Source organism: Zonotrichia leucophrys, chromosome 20, assembly GCF_028769735.1.
Source record: "Zonotrichia leucophrys gambelii isolate GWCS_2022_RI chromosome 20, RI_Zleu_2.0, whole genome shotgun sequence".
In the NCBI taxonomy this organism is placed as follows: domain Eukaryota; kingdom Metazoa; phylum Chordata; class Aves; order Passeriformes; family Passerellidae; genus Zonotrichia; species Zonotrichia leucophrys.
In genome coordinates, this window is record NC_088189.1 from 8,284,342 (window position 1) to 8,307,391 (window position 23,050).

At 39.2% G+C, this 23,050-nt stretch overlaps 1 protein-coding gene across 5 annotated transcripts in view; it reads left to right on the forward strand.

Annotated features, from left to right (window-relative positions):
• The first annotated feature begins 1,139 nt into the window (after window positions 1-1,139).
• Window positions 1,140-23,050, forward strand: part of ZMYND8 (zinc finger MYND-type containing 8) — a 49,107-nt gene continuing 27,196 nt past the window's right edge. For 2 of the 5 annotated variants that reach the window (XM_064729632.1, XM_064729636.1), the window contains exons 1-3: window positions 1,140-1,228; window positions 11,047-11,117; window positions 21,823-21,971. In XM_064729632.1, coding sequence (XP_064585702.1) covers window positions 1,215-1,228; window positions 11,047-11,117; window positions 21,823-21,971 — 234 coding nt within the window. In that variant the 5' untranslated portion in view covers window positions 1,140-1,214. Of the gene's footprint in view, window positions 1,229-1,530; window positions 1,634-2,204; window positions 2,314-6,099; window positions 6,206-11,046; window positions 11,118-21,822; window positions 21,972-23,050 lie in introns of those variants that run through there. The other 3 variants (XM_064729634.1, XM_064729635.1, XM_064729633.1) reach the window with 3 other exon arrangements.

Consider the following 23,050-nt stretch of genomic DNA (forward strand, 5'->3'; position numbering starts at 1 on the left):
AAGAACGGAATCACATTTTTTAATCAAAACCTTGGAAAATGGCCCAAGATCAAACCGATTGCTTACACCCTGCTTTCTCATTGTTCCATTCGCAGCATTTTCGCAGGAGATAAAAAAAAAAAAAAAAAAAAAAAAGGTAAAGCAAAACCATCTGAAAAGCTGTGTGAATGTTTTCATGGGGGGGTTGCAGACCGATTGCCACGTCGAGAAATCAGTGTTTGCAGGGCCTGTGCTGCGTCTCAAAAAGCGCCCAGGGCTAGAGGGTTAACGGACAGGAAGCTGCAGTTGCAGCCGCTCCTAAGGAAGTCAGTCAGTTTTTGTGTAACAGCCCAGCCAGGCCGAAAGGTGGGGGCCGGGGGGGAACGGAGAGCTCAGGCTCTGGGGTGACATGGATATTTTTAGTTTGGCTCTGCAGCATTTTCAACGCAGGGAGGGCCTGCACCAAGTGGTAGCAACGCTCTGTGATGAAGCAGTTTCAGTTCTGGAATGGTTTTTGGGGAAAAGGAGACAGGAGTGTTTCTGTTTAAGGCTCCTTTTGCCTATTAAGACTCAGCATACCGTGGTATCTAAAGAAATCACACTGTAGGTACATGGTTGTTCTGCTGCACGTTCATATATTTAAATTCTGGAGCAGGAGAACCTTTCTCTGAATCCTGAGTTATTAATTCCAGTCCCTCCTGTGCACATGCACTTTCGGTAAGTTTTGCTCTCTGCCTGTGGCCTCGCTTTCCCGGCCAGCAGAGCCCCGGCCAAGCGAAATTTCGCTTTCCGTGCAAACAAAAGAACAGCTCCTGCGACCTGGGCAAACTGTGCCTCCTTCGCGTTTAGAACAGCCAGCTGCCTTCACCAAACGGCACGCTGGGGCCCATTTGCCGGGGCCGGCGGTGTGCTGGCCCTTGCCCGAGGCGGGCGGTGCGCGGCCGGGGCCGGGCCGGGGCCGGGGCGGCGGTGGCGAGCGCGGCCGGGCCTAGCGCGCCGGCCTGCTCCGAGCCCGGGATGGCTCCTGCTCCCGGAGCCGCACAAAGATAATCGCTCAGGAAGTGTCTCAGCCAATCCCCTGGCGCTTTACATGCGGATTTGCCGGGGCAGCCAATCCGGGGGCGGCTTTCATGGGGAAGACAGATCATCAAGCCCAAGTGCCAAGCCCTCCCTGCCCGAGTACTGAGAGCCTGTCCTCCATGTTTTATAAGTATTGACATAACACTGTGTTAACAATGCATCCACAGAGGTAAGCCTTGCTTTTTACATTGCTTTTTCTCTAAGACCTATGAGTTGTGGGTTGAGAGTGTGATTCTCTGTGATTTCTCGTGCAAAACTCACACCACAGCACTTATATTAAGTTGGAACTGTTTAAATTTGCTTTCTTGGGTCACATGGTTAGTAGCCATTAGCCACAGCTTTATTTTACAGTCTGGCAAAGCCTTGGCATGCCTACTTCTTCACAGGAGGATGGTGTTTTTAGAGTTTATCAAGATCCTGGTATTCCAAAGGAGGTTTGTGTCTCTGAGCAGTTTGCCAGCACTATTGTCTGTTGTGTCACATGCCTGCTGGAGAGAAAATGGAAGCTAGGGAGCAGATGCATTTAACTGCCCTACAGGGAGTCAAGCAGGGATAATGGCAGACAGAGGAACAGGCAAGTTTACCTTTCTAAACAGTGAATGGAACAGCTAAGATAAGTTATCTCTGAGAAAATATGGGATTTTTAAAAACCTAGGCATCAGCAAAAAGTGCTAATGGCAGATTGTAGATATTGGGCCTAGGTGGTGGTGTGCTGTTGCATCATGTTTTTTATGCAGTTTATCTTAACTTAAAATGATTATTGAACCTTTTTTCTTGCAGGAGTAGTTAATACAGCGCTTTTCTCTTTCTGAGGGACAATGTATGGTTAATATTTTGTTCCTTTAAAAGGGAGTTTTTATGCTGCAGATTTTGGAAATGGAGTGCTGCTCAGTAAAACGCAGCAGTGCATCTGTTTACAAATCTGATGCTTTATGGAAAATGTTTTTGAACTGTTAGCTTTCTCGTTTTGCATAGTTCAAATAAACTAATGCAACTTTTATCTGTGCCTTTTTGTTTTACATTGTATCAGCCACAGTTCTGTGTTGTGGAGTCCAGAAGATATAAAATCATGTGTGGTTCATGACAGTAGTGCATGTTGTTCGTTCTTGGGGTTTTTTTTCCCTTTTATTTTTTTTAACTTTTGGTTAAATGCTACGTAATTATTTCAAGAAATTCCTTTTTGATCAATTCCCAAATCTGCCAGCCTGTTGTATCTCCTTAACTGGAAAAATGAGATGGGTGCTTGAACAGTTGGTAAGTAAAGCAGCATGCTACTCTCTGAACATTTTTAATACTTTTCCAAACATTTTGTTTTTACTGGGTCAGTCAGTGCAGTAGATGAAGTGATGTTACTGGTTAGTCATATAAAAGATCAGATTTGCTTAGCGTCCATTTTAAGGGACATGTACGTGTAAATTGCTCTATTTGATTGCACTGTTTTTCTGATAATTTGTCTCTAAATTTTGAAGCTTTTACTTCCTGTTTACCTTAGGCCAGTGAAAAATATTCTACTTGCTGTTTGTTCCTAGATCATTAATTGCCGTGTTTGCAGGGTAAAGTGCGTTTTCACCGTTCCTTGGGCTTTTTGGGTGTGATGAAAGTGCTAGTGCTCAGCAATGAAGTGACCTTATGAAGTAAAGTAAATAACGCTTAATGAGCATATGTTTCTGATACTATACAAAGTATAACCTCAGACAAGCTTGCTTGGTTTATAACTAATTTAGAAACATTTTGTGCTCTTTATAAAGATTTTAATTGTAGCGCCTGCATGCTTGTTTGAACAGGCTGTTTTTCAGTGATCACCAGGGCTGTTACAAAGGCAGAGGAAGGATGCTCTTTTGTGCTTTTAATGTAATTTTTGCACTTGTTTTAACAGTCCATACACATTCATTATTTTATGAAAGAACTGAAAGCTAGGCTGGCTTTGCAAATAAATGACTGTGCTGAGGCACAGGGCATGCAAACTTTTATAGACCCTTGCCATGTATTTGATAACGTTCTTTTAACATAGCAATTTACCTCTGGTTACTTGTTTACCAGTATGAGTATCTTACTTTGAATATCTCACTTTGGCTAAAAGCTTTCCTTCCCCCCCCCCCCAATGTTTCCCCCCCCCCCCCCCCCCCCCACTAGGATTAAATTATAAGAATGTCTAGTTCAATTTGAAACCTGAAATACTGCTGGGCTACCACTGAATTTCATGTCATAGTAATTCTGTATGCAATTTTAATGTACTTTTCAACATACATGAAAGTGCTGACATAGCTAAGAAGTTATTCTGGTTTTTGTTCTTCAGTTACTAAAAACCAGAAATTACATTTGGACACAATTTTCCTAGTAGTAGTTTATACATGTGAGCAGTTTACTTTCAGCCTTTAAGGGTGAACAACATAATATTTGTTTAATGTGAGGAAGCAGGGGTAAGTGATCTGCAATCAGAAAGCTTGCATTAAAATGGCTCCCACAGGTTTTGTTAAACCAGGATCTGTTTCAAATCTGCACCTCCAGACACGCTGCTGACAGTGAAGCGCATTTGTGTGAGCTGCCCTCGTGCGTGTAATGAAACGGAGCATCGTGAGTCTGTTAAAAGTTCACTATTTTCAACCGCTGGAGTGTAATTCTTTTATAGTTCACAAAAAACAAATGTCTGCATTGCAGCAAGATGTCTGAGGCAAGGTAGAGGCAGCAGCGTTGTGCCTCGGCTCGGCCCAATGGCGCTGCTCCGCCAGCGCCGGAGCCAATTGCCGCAGCAGGCAGGTTAAAGATTGACAATTGCAGTGGCAGGGCTGAGAAAGGCCTTCTGGAAATTTCTGCCATCTTTGTTCCGTCTAAGCAAAGCAAATTCAGCCAAGCTGAAGGATTTCAGATGTATATATTTTTTGGTGCTTTGTCAAGGTACAGTGTTAGCACTCGCTTCCCTAGGTTGCGTAATAAGCTGTTTTTTTTCTGCTCAGGACAGATGGAATGTGGGTTTTTGTTTTAAGTGACAGATGCAGGGAAAATGCACGTATGCTTTCTCCCCAAGATTTTACTGGCCTGGATCTTGTTACAATCACAATTAGACAGGACATGTATGAAGCAATGCAGCTGAGGTTTATTCAGCTTGGAGCAAATGGCCATTATTCTGATTATAACTAGCAGTTAATCGTATAATTACACTGTAAGTTTTCTGGCTACTAGAGAGTAATTTGAATTGCCCAGGATGAATATGATTAGGCATTATTATTTAGTGCCAACATCCAGTTACTTTTGTAATTAACTGGACAAAGAATGGAGTGGGGGGAAAACAAAGGAGTGATCTGGATTATAAATCATGGTGAAAACAGTAGCTTTTTAAAAGCTACATGCCTTTTTCATTCTTTGCAGGCAAACTGTTTTACTTGGAAGCTAAATAGTGCTAGGGAAAAGCTGAGTAATTTCTTTAAACAAATGACACTACTTAACATATTGGAAATGAAAAAAATGCAGAGTATAAACCACTCCAAATGTAACAGTCACCCCTCCTCGCAGTAGGTAGGAGTATGAAATGTAGCAGAAAACCTACGTTGCTACTAAGGGAGCATGTAATGAAAGGAACTTCATGCTCAAAAAGCAGAAATAGATAGATTACATTACAAATTTAGCCCTTCATATCATGTCCACAAACTTCAATTGGCTCGTCTTCCTGAGCTGTCTTCCATTTTGTGGTATCACTTTTGCTTGAGGTTTTTGTTGTTGTTTTGTTTTGTTTCTGGTTTTGTTGCTTTGTTTCTCCTGTTCTGCCTTGCTTTCCAGTGTATTGTGTTGTTTCACTTCCCAGCTACTGTGGATCCAGTAGCTGAAAAGTGATAGCTGGTGGTCAGTTTTCCATAGTGGTGGGTACTACTCCAGCATAACTGGTTAAAGGGAGATAAATCTCTGTAGAAGCTCTCCTCTGTCTGAAATTCAGGTATTAATTTGAATTTTCTAAATATCTTGAAAGTTGAACAAAACCTTTGCCCCTATGAAATGGAGTAGACAGCAGTTTTCAAATTTTGTTATTTGTGGATCCCCAGTATTTTTCCCATGGGGACATGAATCCCATTAGAGTGCCTTTAAGCCTGTTAGACTAGGTTTGATTTACTTGGTTATTGTCTGCAAACCCCTTTGTGGTGGCACACTGGCTTTGAGGGGTCTGCAGACTGGAAACCAGCAGTAGGCCATCAAGCTTGGCCCTTTAAATTGTATTCAGAAAGTAATTTAACTGCATTTGTTAATAAACATGTCTTGTGTTCATGGGTTAAAGACTAATTTAGCCATAGCTACATAGGAAGTGAGTTTCATGTATTTGGTAGTTGTCTGTCATTCTCATGTTAACCCTTTATTGCCTGTTGTCAGAGCATCTGTGCTTCACACTGTGAGGTTAAAACCATGCTGTAACAGGATGTTTCCATTCTTAATTCAGCTGATATAAACCTTTACTTTCAAGCATGATTGTTCTCAAGTTATATTTGTAGCATCTAAAATCTGTAGCTATTTGGTTGCCTTGCTTGGGCCTCAGCTGTATAGTTTATAGACTTAAAGATGACTGTGTGGCACCAAGGATCCCCCTCCCTCCCCTGATTTTTCTCTTTTGTGCAGCTATTTTAAATGGACACCGAATAAGAGTAAGGTTTTAAAAAGAACTGAAATGTTCTTTAAATGAAAAATAGTTACTTTGCTTGTTATCACAGGTAACCAGCTTAAACACTGCTGTACATAGATATCTGAATGAGCCTTTTGTGTATATTAATTACTTAATACAGAGTCTTATTTACTTAATACACATGGAGCACTTTGCAGGGAATTCTGCAAGGGGAAATGCAAAACATGAGGTGCTCACACTGGAGGGTGAAGTTAAAATTGAGTGATTTCCTTAGTAACCTGTGACTTCACAAATCTCCCTGTCTTGTGCCTTTTTAGTTAAACGTTCGGATGTCAGGTGTCCTTTGGTCCTTCTGTACCATTTCTGATATTTAGATGCTGCCTTTGAATCTTGCCCTGCTGTGTAAACAGGAGCTGCTGGTATTGAACAAAGTGCTACCATTTTAGCTCCAGAGCAGGAGTGAGGCAGTGCAGTGCTGGCAGACGCCATTTTAAGAGCCCTGCATAAATAGCATAGCTACCGATGAGTAAGAGACTGTTATAGGTGAGTGCTCATACAAAGCTGCTATTTATTCAGCAATGGCATGCAAATAGTGGTTTTTGGTTTTAAATCTTTTATTGAATGCAGTTTTTTTGGGAATCATTATTTAGAATTGCTGCTCACAAATGTGATGCATGAGAGGCAGGAATTATCTTAAAGATGAAATTCAGTTTTAGTGCTTATAGTCTTTAATCAGTTTTTTTTTGGTTGGTTTTGTTTTCTGTTAATTAAAAGGAAAAATGAATTCCAGAAATATGTAGTTCTTGATCTGAAATTCATGTGTTATTCCCTAATGTAGATCTAGATTGTGTATGTGGGCATTAGCTGTTTCGAGTGGTTTTCCATATCTGTCAGTTTTTCTTGGTTAAATGTCAAGGTGCAGTAGTTCATCTGCAACTTTTAATTGCTCTTTGTAGTTACTATGGATTAGAACAGTTTATATATTCTTGTATATTTACATTTTCTCAGGTAAATAGTACTATTAGTAAAGGAATGATTCTTCTAAACAGAAAAGTCAGTATATAATTCAGGGATGAGAAATTTGAAAGCCTGAATTTTATATTAAAAAAACCCCACCCTCTTTTCAGTTTGATAGAGAACATATTTAAAAAATAGGCAGCTGAGTTATTTTTCCATTTTTACCTAAGTAACAATAAATCTTGTATGTTTGCAATCTTTTTTTTTCTTTCTGTGCCCAACTCTCTCTAAAGGAATAACCTCCACCCCTTCTACCCTTATTCAGACATGCTAAGCTAGTTTGTATGAAACCAATTAGCTTAACATTTTAGAAAACAAACTTTTGTTGTTGTTGTTGCAAGTTTTGTCAATATGAGTAGGGAAGTTTTAAATGATTAATTGGTTTTCTGGTCCTTTGACAGGGAAACTGGCAAAGCTTAAATTTCAGTTGTGTTCTTAAAACGTGTTTCTCTGTGTTCATTCATCTTAATGAGGAAATAAGAGTAGCTTTCAGAATTACATAAGCTATTTGTTGTATTCATTTATGTACTTAACTGAGTATATTCCAGTATAATTTCTGTTCTGCAGCCTCAGAGCATCCCATTCATACATGCATGACAGTAACACATGCTGGCTGAAATAGCTGCTCTGAGCCCTGCAAAAATGAATTCTCAAAATAAAACTCTCTAGAATAGTCTACTTGACCACACAGTTATTGTTTCCATAGAATGAGATGCTTGTTTTTAATTATTTTGCTGCTGGTTTTAATTTTCTTTTTATTTTATTGTGGGTAATAGTAAGGTAACTGATTAAGAACCTGTTTTTCTTGAATTGTTTAATTGGAAATCTTTTACTAATATCTGCACTTGGAAGTTTGTGCTTTATAAAGCATTTTCAGAATTTTCCTTGTATTGGTGGGAGCATGCAAAGGTGAAAAGATGTCAGCTTTAGAAAAGTTTCTGTAAACTTGCTATGAATTGCTGGTATGTATTTATAAACTTGAATCTCAAAGATGACCACTGCAGTCATCACTGCCAACATTCCAACAATGTCATGCTGTGGAAGTCATTATACATTACAGCAAATAAAGCAATGGGAGATCCTTTTGAAGAGCTGTAAATGTTCAGTGTCTTTTATAGCTATGTCTAACAACTTTTATTTAACTGTTCCTCTCCAACATTGGGATTTTTTTTTCCTCAGAACAGTCTCTGTGGTTTTTTTATATACTGAAATGTTTGTGCCCTTAAAAGATTAATTAATTGCAGAGAATATGGAGATGTCTCTGTTCCTCTGAGGCTCAGGTTTCATAGTGTAGTAGGTAATTGCTGGATTTTGTGTGAGCATAGGGAAATGTGCTCATCCATTGCTGAGGAAAGTGGAGAACCTTGCTATCAAGTGGAGAATGCAGTTTTGACTGCTCATTTATAGTTAAAATCTTTGGGAAGGCTGTTTTCAGGCATCCTTTATGTGATGTGTGCATCCCTGCCCATGGCAGGGATTTGGAACTAAATCACCTTTTAGGTCCTGTCCAAGGCAAGCCATTGTATCATTCCACGATTCTTTGTATCAAGATGTGCAAGATACTTTGTTCACCTTACAAGTGTTTCTGAAGAATCTTTTTCTTGTTTATACCACTATTGCAAGAGCACTTTAAAGGGTGATGGAAGAAACTGACTCAGTTTCCTAAATTAAGCTCGTTACATGAGCTGAACACATCCTGAGCTGAAAACCCTGCTGTGCTGTCAGTGGTGGGTAGGAGTCCTGCCCTGTAACCCTCTGCAGTGCTGGGTTTGGGCCCAGGGGCCCAGAACATCCTCGGTCAGTCTGAAACATCTCCTGGTGCTTTGGTCAGGGAGGTGGGAGCAGTTCCTGCTGTGGTGTTGCCATGTGGATCCATCACTCCCATTTCTCAGCCAGGATTCATGCACAGCTCTCTGGATTGTAATAATGATTTGTGCCAACTACTGTATCTTTCATGTTGTACCATGTTCCCCTGAGGTTGTTTTAAACAAAATGAACTGATAGATTTGGATGAGTCTGGAATATTATGATTGCTTTAATGTAACTTAGATGTGCGCTGCTAAAAGTTGCCCTTTTCTCCCTGTGTGGTTCTCTCCCATTTTCTGCATGTCCAGCTGCACGGTGACTTACATTCCAGAACTGATTTGGATAAAATGGTCATGATTTCTGGAACAAGAAGTTAAGGAATGGGGAAACCATTCCTTTTAGTAGCAACCTATGTAAAATGAGCATAAGTGTTCAACCTGAGTCTTGTAAAGCCTTGTATGTCCTAGTCTGTGTCTGGAACTGGAGCTGTATTTTAGAAGCATTTATTGTGCACTGTCAGATTACCCAAGTCTCACAGAATTACTGGGTATGAATACATATTTACCTGTATACGTTATTGATCATATATTCATGATGTTTTAAAAATATGGGGTTTGTTACAGTTTGGCAATATAGAAATAGGATTTTATAAAGAGGAAGGGGAAGGAAAAACCTCCAGTGCAGCATTGGAAGAGAACAATGAACCCATCCCATGAGCCCATCCCTTCCTTTTGCTTAGGGGAGGAACAGGCAAAGGCAAGTGGTGCATGAAATGTTTTGGTGTCTGCAGGCCACTGCCAGCTCCTCTTTGCTGAGGCCCCTGGGAAAGGGTGTAACAAATGTGCAGAATAATTGATCTGCCCATGCATAGTAAATGTGTGAGCATTGTAGTATGGTTGGCTGTGTTGTGCATTTAATCTGCCCATGCAAAATAAATCTGAGAAGCATTGTGTTACAGTCAACTGTGCTACACATTTACCATAATTCTGGTCACATGGCTGCCTTGACTTGCTCCTGAAATGATCAGGGTAGCTGGGAGGTAGATGCTGGTAGAATAGAACTTCCCTTCAGTGTTTTGTGACTTTAGGGAGCCTATGACAAAGAATAATGATTTCTGGCATTTGGAGTACTTCTCAGCTTTGGGTTTTCCATCCATTGAGCTTGGTGAATTTGTATCTGAAATTTCTCCTGACATAACTGTACTGTTTAGAACTGTGAAAGGAATTGCAACCCAACCCCTCAGTAGCTCAACAGTTGATTAAAAGTAGTTTTGTCAAATAGCAAACTAAAAACACCCTCTGGTGTTAAGTTTGACTTTGTTAAGGAATCTCTTTTAACTTATACCCGTAACAAAACTCCTGCTAGTATAAACTGTGTGTCAGGCTGAAGAGTTTCTCTGGTGTAAATGTAACCGAGTTCTCACTGTTGTTTCCCAGCTCTGATGAGATGTCTCAGGCAGATTTGTACACAGTGGCTGAGGTAAAGGTCTCCAGCTGCCCTCTTGGCCCTGCCCTGCAGTTGGGGTGGCTCCATAACAGCAGAAATTCATAATCTGCCATATCAGTGCAAACTGCTGTCAGCAACAACTTCTATTAACAGACTGAAGGGTAAATTGTCCCTGTACAGCAGAGGATCTACATCCCTCATGGCTGCTGTGCTCTGGTGGACACTGCAATACCTGCCTGAAGCTCCAGAACCCCATTTGTCCATCATTTTGAATTTGGGTTTGCTTCAACATTGTGTGTTTTCTTTTACCTTTCATCTAGGGCAGTCACATCTTCAGAACTGCTCTGTAATGTGTTCATTGTGTTCATTTTTCCTCTCCCTTCCCCAAAGTGACTTAACAAGCCAAATTGATTGTTTTCTTGAATGGCATCACTTTAGAATATCACAAGTCAGATGTACTTTGTAATAGTTTAATCCTGCCTGGAGCAAATGAAAAGTGACTGTGTAAGATTGAATGGTAACAACTCTACACTGTTTACTCTTTACAATTAGTGGAATTGTATTGCCAATAAATTATAAATATTTAGTTTTCTATTATACAGTCTAGTTCCAAAATACTTAAAATTATTTATGTTATTGTTTTAAAAATTACATTTTACCTTCTAATTTTGCAAATTGTTCTGTGTTGCCATGTCTGTTACTTCAGCTAATCTATTCACAAATGCTGATGAGCGTTTAAATGTTGGCAGGCATCTGTCCCATGGTTTATCTGAGATTAGAAGCTGCAAGGAACAGAATTCCTATTTGTCTGTCACCCACAGTTCATACATATATTGCCATAATCTTCAGTACACGTTACAGGACTGTCTTTGGTACAAAAATGGAATTTTTGTGCTTGGTAACTTGCAGCATATATGTGTGTACCTGGATTGTTTCTCACTGTGGTTTGATTAATGTATCAAATGCAGTTCTGGCAAAAAGCAAACCTTTCATTCCATCAGAAATTTTGATGTAGTTGTGTTTGACAGTGTTGGGTTGAACTTAATGGAGGGAAGTTAGTCATGGGATTAATACAGTCCATAAAGTGATCTAATTCACCTTTTTGAATCCTGCAGCTTGGCTGAAGAGGAGATAAAGGCGGAGCAGGAGGTGGTGGAGGGGATGGACATCTCCACTCGATCCAAAGGTGAGTAAGAGGAATATTTCAATTAGGTTCTACAACACAGTTATTTGTAAACCAGGATAGTGAAGCTGTATCATCTACCATGAAGCTACTCTTGAGTGGAGCCTCAAGATTCACTATATTTTTTACAATGACTAGTGTATGTTAGGAAGTGTTTTAATTTTTCCTCTACACACACAAATATTTCAGTGTTATTTCAGGTTTATGAATAACTAAGGTTAAATTACCAAAAACCAGCAACCACTTGTATCACTTATCATGGCTTCCTTTAAAGCAGTACTTCTAGACCGGGGAGACAGGAGAAAGTAGTAGTAGCAGCAAAGCTATTAAGGTATTATTTCCTACTGTAATGAATTCTTTTTTTTCTAGGAATAAAGAATCACAGTAGCATTTCTGTTTCCATAGAAGTTAGTCCCCTGAGCAGTATGTAGTTCATGGACATTCATTCCTGTCCATCTCCTTTTGTACTTGCAGCTGAGATTACCTGAAAGCCATTTCTCTAAAGCAGCAGCAATAGTTACTACCATCCTTTTAAAGTTCTGGCATACCCAGTTACTCTTCACATTCCTACAGCAGGGCTCACAAGTCTGCTTAACTCTGAAAGTGCAGGTGGGATTGTCTTGAAGGCATGGCACAGATCATCTGCATGTTTTCTAATGAGGAAGCTTGGCTGGATAGCATGGTTATAAAATTGGGTTCAGGTCTTATTTGTACTAACAGTAAATTTCTTGTTTCAGTTCTCATGGTATGGTTAGGTGAGGTAGTACATGAGATCTGACACCTCAGAAGAGATGCAGTAGCTCCTTTTGTCCCTTCTCCCTGTCTTTTTCTCCCTTCTCTCCTTCTGATCTTGTATGTCAGTCTCCACCACTGGACTGCTTTCAATATTTACTTCTCTTTGTATTTCGGTTTTCTAAGCCAGCAGAAAGTAAATGTTTTTGTTGCTTTAATGATTGCTGCTGGCTGGGGTGAGCTCCCAGCTCTGCACTCCACCACTTACTTCCTTTGTGGTGCTTGTCACATCCCAGCCACTTGAACTTTCTAACCAGCTTAAAAGCCGAAACATTTTTCTGCTGTTGTAGTGACCAGTTTGTTTGTGAAAGAGTCTGATAACATAAGAACTTGGTATAACAGGCAGTGGGGGTTGTTAAATACATTTAGCTGCCCATGAAATCTCATCTTTATTTCTCCTTAGAAGCACTGGCCCACTTTCTAGTACTAATAAGAGTTCTGCATGCCTTAACTGAGCTAAACCATTATTTATGTCACTCTGATGTAATTAATGTCTAAAAGACACTTAAAAATCTGATATCTACTTATGTAGATGTTTACATTTTGGTTCTGGTACTTTAATCAGTCACAAGCAGGTGGATGGGCCATGCAAAAAGTTTCCATTTCCTTGTGGTAGTTGTAGTGCTGTCCTGACCTCAGGATATGTTGTATCAGTGAATTAAGCTCACAGAAAACTTTGCTTTTTGTTTGGTAGGGTTAAGATGAAGCTTTTTAGGACAGTGAGCTGATTTAATATCCTGGTTATTGAAGAGCTCAGTCTGTCATGTCCCAGCCTTGTCACACACATGATCTTGCAGCTTCCCTTGCACTGTGGGCTCTTAGCAATTAGAAATGGCCAGTTCAGAGGGATTTAACCTGGCAGAAAGAGACTCAGGTTTTCATACTGTTTACTGTTGTTGCAACTCCCTGAACCAGCTGATGCCAAAGCCATTCTCACCATGGTGCTGGTTTAGGTTGACCCAAGCTGTCCTTGTGTGGAAGCCACTGGTCCATGCATAGATGTTCTCCTAGTGCTTTAAATAGCAGTGGGAGTGATGCAAATGGCATTTCTGTATCACCATAGTAGAGATAAAACTTAGCAAGTGTTGAATCACTTTAATAATAAGGGAATTGGTATTTGTTTAACTAGATACTGACTTGCTTTAGCTGGTTGTTAAATTTAACATGTGTGTTGATAAAACCCCTGCCAGCACCACTCCAAGGACAGGAATAACAACCACCCACCCCAAGCCCTTACAGGCTTATATTTTTTCCAGTGAAGAATGTGGGATATAAAGAACTCCTTAGACTTAACTGTAAACCATTTCTCTTTGTTGTATACCCAACCTAATCTGTAAATTAGTGATAGAACTTTATAATAGTTGAAAATATAGCTTCTCACAGAAAATAAAAGAATCATAAATATCATCTCCAAGAGCTGGCCACATTGCAGGCCTGGTGTAATGCATCTTTCTGGACTCCTGTTACTGGGACTGAAACAAGCTTCTCTGATAGTGCAGTGCAGTATTTCTGCAACAGAGAAGTCACAAACCAGAATTTCAAAACTGTCACTCTGCTCTGTGCAAGGCAGCAAAGTTCTCAACTGGTGGGATGGTGGCAGCAATGTCTCCACTTGCAGCAATTATCTTGTGCAAAGTTTTGCTTTGTGTGTTTTGGAAATGATATAGATGAGGAAGTTGACCCTATCTAGGCAAATCTGGTGGGGAGCACACAGCTCTTTGTGCTTTGTTTGGGTTTTTTTGATGTGTGAGAAGCCTGTGCAGGAGATCAATCCATGGCACTGTACAACTTCAGCCTTGACCTTGAGCAGCAGATGTGCTGCAAGTCTGTAACCTGCTTGCCCAGCTATGGTTTGTACAGCTCATCTGAGGCTGTGTCTAAAGAAAGTTGTAGGGAAATAAATTTAATTGCTGTAATACCAATTACCCTGATGCAGACCTCCTCATGAACATTCTTGTTTTGGTATAAGCAGTTTAATTGCTTTAATTCAGTTGAAGCTAAACTAAACCATGCATTGTTTAATCTGTAACATGGGTCTGAACACAGCCTTTGAGCTGGTCTGGGTAACATGGTGGTTTCAGAGCAGCCTGAGCTGGTCAAACTGCTCAGTGCAGCAGTTTTATCCACTTCCTTCCATACCTAAGCTGGCAGGAAACTAACTGAACCATAAAACATGAACAGTTTTCTACTAGCTCAGTGTGCTGAAACAGCTTGGTGCACTGCCAGCAGTGGTGTAAGAGGGAAGGCAGGAATACACCAGTTGGGTGCAGGAAGTGTGGAGCTTTGTTAGCAAGCATTTAGACAGGGCCAGGCTGGAATGAAAGCAGAGCTGAAAGCCATCACTGCCACTTCTTACTTTACATTGTGATGGCTAAAGTGAGTCTGTAGCTGGTCAAGGCTGTGGAGTCCTACATGTTCAGCTGCATTTCTCTACCCTTCTCCTTTGCTGGCTGTAATGCTGCTGCTGTTGCACACTCAGCTGTGTCAAACAGCTGATCCAGCAGAAAATTGATCATTTTTTGTAGTACCAGATTTTGCCTGAATCATGAACTGATTAACCCTCCTGTTACACACAAGTGACTGTCTCCAAAAAGCTGTGGGGGCAGATAGCTGGTCAGGTGGGAAAGAGGAGTAGAGTTACTCTAGCAGTTATAATTTAATCTGCTTATGAGCTGTGCATGTGCAGCTTTGTTAAAGACAAGGTTTTAAAATACACTGCTCTCTTGATGAGAACAAGTAAGCATAAGGCATCTGAGAACTAGAAGTGGGAAATGACAGCTTAAAGAGAATCCAAAAACAGGAGTCCAAAATCCAAGGAATCCAAAACCAGAAAATGGAGTGAACAGAGGATTGCTCTTTAGTGGAGGAGAGAGACCGTGGATTACATGATTACATTTTGTCCTTTGTATATCATATATTAACATGTCCAGCAGAAACATCATATTATATTTCTGCTCCAGACTTATGGACTACCTTTTAACCTTGTTTATTAAATATTTCAAGATGAGGCTTGCAAGGTCTCTGGATAAATGTCTAAGCATTTCCAGGTTGTGGTTTCAGTGCAAATTCTGTCTTTACTTGTACTTGTTCTCTTTGGAGAGAATGAACTCTCCACTGGATGTTTTCTTCCTGTTTACATGGAAGAATTTTTTTTTAATCCTCTCTGGTAGTTTAACTTAGCAGCTGCTAACAGTAGCAAGCTGTGGTGGCAGATGGATTTCCATGTAGGTTTTGATGTATTTCAGGTGATACTGGAGCCATTGCCTGTTTAGTGCCCAGTCAAGAGGAGCTCTTTAACTCTCTTTTTGCCATCATCAGTCATACATCTCTTACAGTGCCTTTGCATCTCTGCTGGCTCTTAGGACTTGGATGGAGGGGTTGTTTTCTACCTGAACCAGATTACTGGGGAGTTGAGCAGATGTTGGACATTGCTGGGAGCAGCCTTGCCCCAGCAGGGACAGCTGGTCATTAGATGGTTTTAGCTTGGCATAAAATCATATACTGAGGCCTTACTGCTTAATGGGGAGAGTTCTGACATTTACAGGTTTGGAGGTTTTTTCAGGTTTGTGTTAAAGGCTTTGATCTTAGGAGCTCCTCCAGATACAGTGAATCTATATACAAAAATGACTAATTAAATGGAATTCTGAGAATGCATGATACATTTTGTTACAGTTTCATAATAGTACATCTCTATCAGCTTTCTTTGTAGTGAGACCAAGTATTTAATCACACAGAGATGAGATTCTTACTCCAGTGTGAAGCTGAGACTCCTGCAGGGAACAGAAATGCAGCCCTGGGCTTTTGTCTCTGGAGCAGAGCCCTTGCTATCAGCAGTCCCACCTTGGGAGGGCCTTGGGACAGCAAGGCCCCCACAGCCAGGCTCCAGCTTATCCTTGCCTTTCAGCCTTACCTTGCAAGTTGGTGGGAAGTGTTTCTTTTTCTTCATCTCCCAAAGTCCTACACTGAAGAAACAACTAACAGTGTCTTTTTGTAGTTGTGTAAAACTGTAACGTGGCAGGAGTTCATCAGAATTTACACAACCACGGCTGACCTCTGTTATTTGTTGCATTAAGTGACTGGACTGAGTTAATTACATCAGTTGAAGTTTCTGGAATGTAAACAGGGCTTTAGTGGTTGGTTGCAACTGCATCATGTTTCAAAACTCTGGCAGAAAATTAAAATTCCTCAAAGCTGAGTGTAAGTTCTAACAGATTTATCCATGATTTTATTAAGTTTTTAAGATATTTATTTTTATTTATATAAGGTTATTTATTTGCTAAAGTATTACAGGTAATGGATTTGAAAAATCAGAAATCTTTTAACAACCATTCAGGATAATAAATTTAACTGGAAGACTTCACAGTTCTGGAATTTGTCTAAATTATTAATTGAAACCTGTTCTATCAAATGGGACAAGTCAGTATTCCTACGTTTTCTGTCAGATTTCTTCATTGATTACACTCCATGCCATTTAAAGTATGGGCATTCAGAGATTTTGAGAAGGAGTAAAGAGACATGACAGTCTAGGTGATTCTTTTTCTTGTTCATTCTAAAGGTATAGATGCACATTTCTGCATCTATACAAAGCTTATACAATCTTCAGTCACCTCTCTTTTCTTGTACCTTCTCTCAGACTGCCTTCTTATAGCTGTTTCTTAAATCCATCAAATTAATTCTTCATGGAATTATTTTTAATAAATTTTTGGGTTTTTACATTTTATTGAATTTATTTCTTTGATTTGGTTCACCAAATGTTGGCAGAACTGTTTGTGCCATAATACAAGGCATAGCATGGTATTGAGAATTAAAGTTTAAGTGACACTTCTGCTGATTGTCTTACGTGGAATGGTTGTGTTTCTAGTTGGAAATGTTATTTAGAATTTTGCATATTTGACCCACTTGCATTGAGATATCAAAAACTTGCTTGGATCACAGGAAACTCATTGGTGTAACTAAGTCTCAGTTTACTGATGTCTCCTGTGAGGCTAAAATAGTACTTTTCACTGAAAAAAACACATTGCTGTTTCTGACTCCTGAAGAACTAAAATGACTCTAATCTTACCATCTTTGTCACAAATCATATTGAAAAGCTTTTAAAAAATTTTTTTTAAATTCTTTTTATTTTTGTCATTACTATTCAAACGAAGTGTTTCTTAGTTTCCCTCTTCTCACTTTCTGAAAATTTCCAGAGCAGAAGTTTTTTCTCCAAGCAGTAAGAAGCTCATTTTTATAGGATTTATATCTACAATTTAAGAAAATTAGGTACAGAATTTGAATAAGTGATACTCTTCATGAAAGTAAACTTGAGTTTAAGTATAGTTAACATTTTCTTTTTTATTGTCTGCACTTTACTCTGAAAAGCAAAACTTTTCTTCCCATCCACACAATCTCAGAGGTTAGTTCTTCACTCACAGTAAAAGATTTTATCCTGCAATTTCTACACTTTCTGGGAAGGTTTCCGTTTTGCTTGCCTATCTTGTTTGTGAGGTTGAATTTGAAAGTCATGGTCTATTGGAAATCTGATTTACTCAGGCTTTTCTCATTTGCCTTGCTATCCATTGCATTGAGGATGGGAGGCTAAAACAATATATCCTGGTCTAAGCCAGTCCTGCCACACCAGCATCCCTCCTTCACTGTCACATTTCCATCCTTTTCCCCTATATTGGCAATTTCAACTCTGGGACCTGTTCCTCTGCTGATTTAAGTGAAATTAAATTTTAGGGTTGTTGTTGATTTAGGCCATATCAGTTTTCCAAGCCATCTTGCTTCCTGGGTGAACAAACCACAGTGCTGGAGAAAAAAAAAAGGAAACAAATTTTATTTGTGGAAGGGTGCTGTGAAGCCTTGACTTAGGTGTGGGTTTCAGCTTTCATTAAGGTTTCATCGGGAGAGAAAATAATCCAAACATAAGGGGTGCCTAGAAATACATATGTAGACATGATTTCACCATTGTTTTAGTCTGGAATTGCCTTGATTGCATTTAACTTAAGTTTTTACATTGAAAAAATAACAAAAAAGAAGTATGGAAAGAAGGGCATAAGGAGGTGTCACTGTCAGTCTGTGGTACTGAGCAGTTTGTGCTGTGCTCTTACAGTAAGGCATCTTGATGGTGCTTGTTTTCAAGATGAGTTACTTTTAAATACCACAGGAAAAGCAAAGAAAACAACATCCTACTGTTACAGGTTTTCTGAGTTGGCACCTGCTTCTATTGAGAAAAGTGAGACTTCTCAGTTGTCAGGGATCCCTGCTATGGAGTGTTTACAGTGCAGCACTATGCCATACACAGAGTATAAAAATATTTGGTTGTGGTCTGTGCTCCATATGCTGCAGCAAGATAAGATCTCTGACATAAATAATACACTTTTGTTTGTTTTTATAATTTTTTAAAGCTAAACTATAGTTTAAGTCATTACTGTAGCTATCTGCTTACAAAGTGCATTGCCATCACATAAAGCTGGACTTACAAAGCAGTCATAAAGTGTGAAATGAAATTGCTTTAGGGTTTAAGTATGCTTTAGTCTGTCCCCTGGGAGCAGTAGTTACTAATCCTTTGGTCACATGATGGCATACAGAAACAAAGATTTAAGCTTCAGGTGAAGCTCAGGTTAGCTCCTTGCTCCCCAGTGAATGATTGGTAAGAGCACTCAGAGGTGCTTGTTGTCAACCCTGACAACATCACAGACCAATTAATACTAACCTAGTAATGTAAAACCAGAGAACTTTTAATGAGAATTTCAAAAGTTATTTCAGGTGTCCATTTTTTCACTTCAGCTGGAAGCACATTTTTAATTTAAGGTGGTGCTAAGAAAGCAAAATCACACAAAAAATCAAGAAATAAGCAGACTAAGATTGCTTAGCAAAATTAATATTTTTAGAACAATTGGTTTATCAGTGAGAGGTTTGAATGAGGGTGACATGCTCAGGGTGTGATGAGAGTTCAGTTCAGCTCAATCCAAAAGCCAAGTGGTGACCAGCTGGCATGGTGAGATCCTTCCTAAGGTGAGACCATTCTTGCACATTAAACACTTTTTGAAAAATATTTACTTATCATAGAAGAGATCACAGAAATTCTAGCTGTTCCCTTTTGGAGCAGAAACTTGAATCCACCCTTTAAGCAACTGATATAGTCACCAAATTATTGCACAGCTTAAATTTGGTCTCTTTTGTTCTTTCCCCCCAGATTTGTTTCACTTTTTTCAAGTAACCCTACACTAGGGAAATGATTCAAAATTAAATATTAACTTTCCTCCTTACAGGTTGTTTTTACAGGGATCAGTCTCTTGATCTGGCTCACATCTCAGCTACAGGAACTCTGCTCCCAAAGCTGGGAGAGCCAGGGAGGGAGAAACAGCAAGTGTGTGCTAAATAGGGTATTCCCACTGAAAGAAACACACAAAATGCAATTTTTTATCATAATTAGAATTGAAAACTATAGCTCAAACAATTTAAGAAGATGCTACCATTCTTTCATTACTTGAACTGAATTAAATGAGTATTTATGTCATCAGGTCCCTCAGTTTGGTAAATTGGCAGCATACTGTGGTAGTTGAAGCCACTGGCCTATTCCACCAGCACAACTAAATCTCAAAAAATATGCCTGTGCATTGCTGTTTTCCTGTCTATTCCTTAATTTTTCCAGTTACATTGCCTCAAGAAAACCTCTGTGCATTTGAATAACTTGCCAGCTGAAAAAAAAAAAAAAGAAAAAGGAAGTGTATTTCAGGTCAGTTTTTGTACGTTGCCTATGAGTCACCACTAGCTGATTTGAAAATCCCCAGTATACTCAGGCTTCTTGAACCAAGGAGGAAAATTACATCACTTTAAGTAGTTTTTGAAATTACTTAACCCAACATACATGTTTGTGTGACCATTTAATAAGATTAGTATTGAATCAGCACCTTTTCTGCTGAATTGTAGCTTGGATTTGGCTGTGACTGAATAGTCATTCAGTTCTGGTTTAGCTAATAACAGTTTAACACTTTCCTGACCCTGAATCAGTTAGTTTAGGAGAGAATCAACATTTAAAAGTGAAATGGATCACATGAAGGGGGTAGGACCTTTATGATTTTTATGCTTACAGATGAGACTCAATGTGCAGTGTCAAAGCTTCTTTGTAAACCTCACAATCTGAGGGTGAAGAGCTGAAAAGAAACTGATGTGCTCCACTGGTGGCAGTTTTGTGTCTGGAAGTAAGAAATAAAGGCAAAGAGCAGAAAACTCTGCTCTCCACTTCCCCTCCTGGTTTAAGGTGTGCCTGCATAGGTATAGTCTGGAAATATATGCCCAAATCTCTTTAGGGAGTTACAGGGTTTATTTGCTGGTGAAAAACTTGGGCTTAGAGACCCCTTTGAGGATATTGTTTGCAAATTATAATAAAGAAACAAAGACTTTATTGTGATGGTGGGAAGATGAGAAAAGACATGGTATGATGCTGTTTTTTGTGGGTCACTCTGAATGCAAACAGCTCCCATGCTGAAAAAGCTCCATTCTACTGCCATGAAAAAAATAGCATTCAGAGCTTGTTTGGTTTTAGGTTTGATCGTTCAGATTTAGTTGTGCGCTTTGGTTTAGCTGACACTGATGCTGCAGTTTCTTCCAGGATAGCTGGGTTAACACATCTCTCTTGGGATACATGAAGCATTTCCCAGCCCAAGGAGTTCTTCTGCCACCTTCTGTGCATAATCAGCCAAACTGACAAAGCCTCTGAGTTTGCTGTCAGCAGACTTGTACTGTGTTGGCATTTTTATTGTCCTAATTGCTTAAGGAGGGGAGGAAACAGACATTGGATTTTTCACACATATAGGTGACATAGCAGCTCTTTGTATTGTCAAATCAATCTAAATTTTGGGCTAAATGAAGCAGGAGGCAGATTTGTTTGAATCCAAACACAGCAAGTAACAATAATGGTCTCAGGCACATTGTATTGATTGATTTCAGCCAAGGCATGTCAGCAGATAACTGGTGCTAAATGCTGCCAGTATGTGTAAAAGAGAAGGGTGTGTGGGAAGGGAAAAAAGTCACAGGTTTTAGTGTCAAAGCTCAAAACATGACAGGTTTTTGTTTGTTTATTTAAACCAGTTTACTACATTTTGCCAGCATTTTATGGCTTATGTCAACGGAAGAGTTTCTCTGAGAGCTGACAGTAATATATCTGCTGTGCCTACAGAATTAGTGGCAAACACTTCTAGAATTGTTGAAATTCCAGATGTTGTTAGCCTGGTGTAGCTATTCTAGGGTAGTAAAACACAGGATGGGCAAACACTCATACATTTGTTTTCTCTCTTTTAGTTATATATCCCTCCACCTATATTTTCATGTGTTTTTCATGTTTATTTTTAGTTTTCTTAAGTATTATCTTGACACATGTTAACCAAGCTTTTGGTCAATCAGAAGTCATCATATAGCAGAATATTTTCCATAGACTTGTGTAGAAAGGGGCCAAAACCACTGCAGTTTTAAATTTTTTTCTGTGCAGTTAAATATTAGGGGGATGGTTCAGTTGTTTCTCTTGTGATATTGTTGAATTCTGACCCCTGTGGTTTTGTGTATAATTTCATTTTGTTGCATGCATTAAAGGCTTAGGGAAAAATTAAACTTGTTGACCCAACTCTGATGAAATTTCACTTGTATTTTGTCAGAATCATATCACTGTTCTATGACTGTCCTTTACTGCTGATTGTGTACTTGTTTCTTTTGAAAAATAGCAGTAAGTTCTTTTTAATTGAGCTGAGCATTTTGTGCTCTTTAGGGATTACTGAAATTTTGTTCTGAGGGAATGAAGTTCCAAGTACCTTTACTTTAAAAAGATGAAATAAAAACCTTTGAAGAGTGTGAATGGCAAACCAAAACCATAACATTGTTGGTACATTTTTCATCAGTTTTCAGTCTTTACCCACATTGTTTGTGTCTGTTACAGATCCTGGCTCTGCTGAACGTGCAGCACAAAAAAGGAAATTTCCCAGCCCTCCACATTCCTCCAATGGCCACTCACCTCAAGATGCATCAACAAGTCCTATAAAAAAGAAAAAGAAGCCTGGTCTATTGAACAGTAATAATAAAGAGCAGGTAAGAGGAGCCATGGTTTTATTATGCTAGAATATGAAATAGAGGATGTAGAGATAGCTGAGCAGAAGCTCAGTCTTCTTCAAGGAAGCTCCATTTTTGCACTCCTAAGGGATGGATATTAATTTTTGAATTAAGCGGGGGTAGGAGTTGGTATTATAATTTTGCTTTCAATGCTCTTTGATTATTGTTTTACATCTGTTGAAAAAGACCACCTGTGTCCTGCTTAGTGATTTCATAAAGGTAATAAGATGTATAACCAATAAATGCAATTTGGAACAGAATTATTATGAATAATTATAACAATAACAAAACCAACAATAGCTGTTTTTTTAACTAAAACTCTTAACAGGAAATGTTCAGTAGCGTGATAACCTAGATTAAGAAAGGTCTCATAATGTCAGTGAAGTTCCTCATCTGCTTGTAGTCCTTTCCTACTGCCCTTTAGTCAGCTCCACCTTGGAGTTTCCAGGCAGTGTACACTCTTACCAAACTAGTTAAATCAAAGAGTCACACTGACTTTTCAGTCTTTATGCTCATAACCTTATTTTTACTGTCTTCTGAATGCTGAATTGATAGCATTTGTTGTCCTTCTTAGAACTTGACTCCACAAGACTTGGACAATTTCTGATTCATTGTATGATGCACATGAAAGAATTATATTAATTGTATTGAATAGCAAATATTGTAAAGCATCTGTATCATCTTGGAGTAGATTACATGAAAGCAGTCTTCAGCCTTACTGAAATTACTTCACACTTGATGTTCTGTGTATTTTTCAAAGTGCGTTTTTGTGTCACGGGGTTTTTGCCAGTGTTATATAAACACAGGATTAAGTTCTGAGTGTTCAAAGCACTTTCTCCTGGCATAAGAGCACCCACATTATCCTGGTACAATAGCATTGGTGAAGAAAGAAAATGAAATTCATACTCACTGCAGTTGTCCTGGAACAAAAGCTGTTAATAAACTAGGCCTTAAAACTCGGTATAAATTGTATTTTATTTCAGGATAATCAGGAGATGTAACTGTATCATGTGGAGGTGCCCTGGGGTCAGTTTGGCATTTGCTGAGCTTCACTGCAG